The sequence below is a fragment of the Sitodiplosis mosellana genome, unplaced genomic scaffold, assembly GCF_009176505.1.
Source record: "Sitodiplosis mosellana isolate CC-2019 unplaced genomic scaffold, AAFC_SMos_1.0 Smas_scaffold_5577, whole genome shotgun sequence".
NCBI lineage: Eukaryota > Metazoa > Arthropoda > Insecta > Diptera > Cecidomyiidae > Sitodiplosis > Sitodiplosis mosellana.
In genome coordinates this window covers 6,242-7,695 of record NW_022600819.1, presented here as the reverse complement: position 1 = coordinate 7,695, position 1,454 = coordinate 6,242, and the positions used below count along the sequence as shown (strand labels likewise).

The 1,454-nt window shown below is 37.9% G+C and overlaps 1 protein-coding gene across 1 annotated transcript; it reads left to right on the top strand.

Annotated features, from left to right (window-relative positions):
- Nucleotides 1–284: 284 nt before the first annotated feature.
- On the top strand, nt 285–836 carry LOC129572829 (uncharacterized). Its single transcript, XM_055452929.1, has one exon. The coding sequence runs from the start codon at nt 285–287 to the stop codon at nt 834–836; it is 552 nt and encodes a 183-aa protein (XP_055308904.1).
- The last annotated feature ends 618 nt before the right edge of the window (nt 837–1,454 follow it).

The window sequence follows — 1,454 nt, the reverse complement described above, 5'->3', positions numbered from 1 at the left end:
GAGTTACCGAATATTTTAAAAGAAGCAGAATTTGGAGAGAGTAAAATGAAATATTTAAAATATCAAATTGTTAATATTGTAAATATAAAATAATATTTATACTAAATAAACCACCTCTGGCGAAGAAACGCTGTATGGTGCAGAATAATAATAATAATCAGTACAAATTCATAGCATCAAGACGTACTATTGAAGAAAAAAATTACGCCAAAAAAGAACACTCCACATTGAGAAGAGAATACAAAAAGAGCGCACGTTTGGCATATAGAAACTACAAACTTGAAATGGTTAACCTTATCCACGAAGATCCACAGAAGTTTTTCGAATTCGTGAATGGTTCCAAAAAGACGAATGATGATCTTCCGAATGAAATGGTTCTTGGAGATAAGAAAAGTAGTAACAGAGGTGAGATAGCACAATATTTTGCAACGCATTTTGCCAAAGCGTATACTGAACCGGATTACAGCAAAAATGAGAATTATTCTGGAGATGATCCATTACTTAAGAATCTGTGTGCTAATTTTCCAACTATCAACATCACTGAGGAGTTGGTTACGGATACGATAAATAACCTTCCAAGCAACATGGTGTCAGGACCTGACGGAATACCAAATATTCTCATCAAAAAGTGTATGCCAACACTATTAAAACCCATCACACACATGCTAAAGCATTCGTTGGAGACTGGTGTTGTTCCTGAGATTTGGAGAAAATCATTTGTAAAACCAGTTCACAAAAGCGGTGTTAAAGCTAAAGTTGAAAACTATCGTGGCGTAGCTCTGCAGTGTGTAATACCGAAGTTGCTTGATTCCATCGTTGCTACAACCCAGCTGTAGCGTATTGGTTAGCGTGCTAGCGTTGCAAGCGTGGGGACACGGGTTCGATTCTCACTGATGCCGAAATCTTTTCTATTCAAAATATTGTTGGTTTTATCAATAATATTGTGAATTGAGAGACTTCGGCCCGAGAAAAGACCCGTGGAGTGCTCCGGGAGGCACTTTAAACCGTGGAACCCGTGTATTCAATAAAGAAGATGAGTAGCTTCGAATACACGTAAAAATGGGGTGTTTATTCGCTAGGTTGTTGTACGTGATAAATATATCCGATACATATACCGCAAAAAAAAACAATGTTCGATTACTGGTGAATATGTCGGTATATCAGAAATTGAAACATTCCTCCATTTGCAAAAACCAAAAGAAAGGATTAACACTTGGGTCTATTGGAGAATTCCGGTCGATTGGTTCCGAACATCAGTTCCACCCAGACTGGTTGATTGGGATAGATGTAAGGTACCACCCAAAAATTTCGAAAATAGATTCCAGGTGGTATGGTCTGAAGAACTGGAAAAATGCTGGGTACATTTGTGCAAAAGGTCATAAGACCTACGCATGGCTTTCTGAATTAAGAAAGAAAGCCGCCCACCCAATCCATACATACATCGTTGCTAAACA

What these genes read in the sequence shown, in the direction of transcription:
- LOC129572829 (XM_055452929.1), top strand. Translation starts at nt 285, where the DNA reads ATGGTTAACCTTATCCACGAAGATCCACAGAAGTTTTTCGAATTCGTG.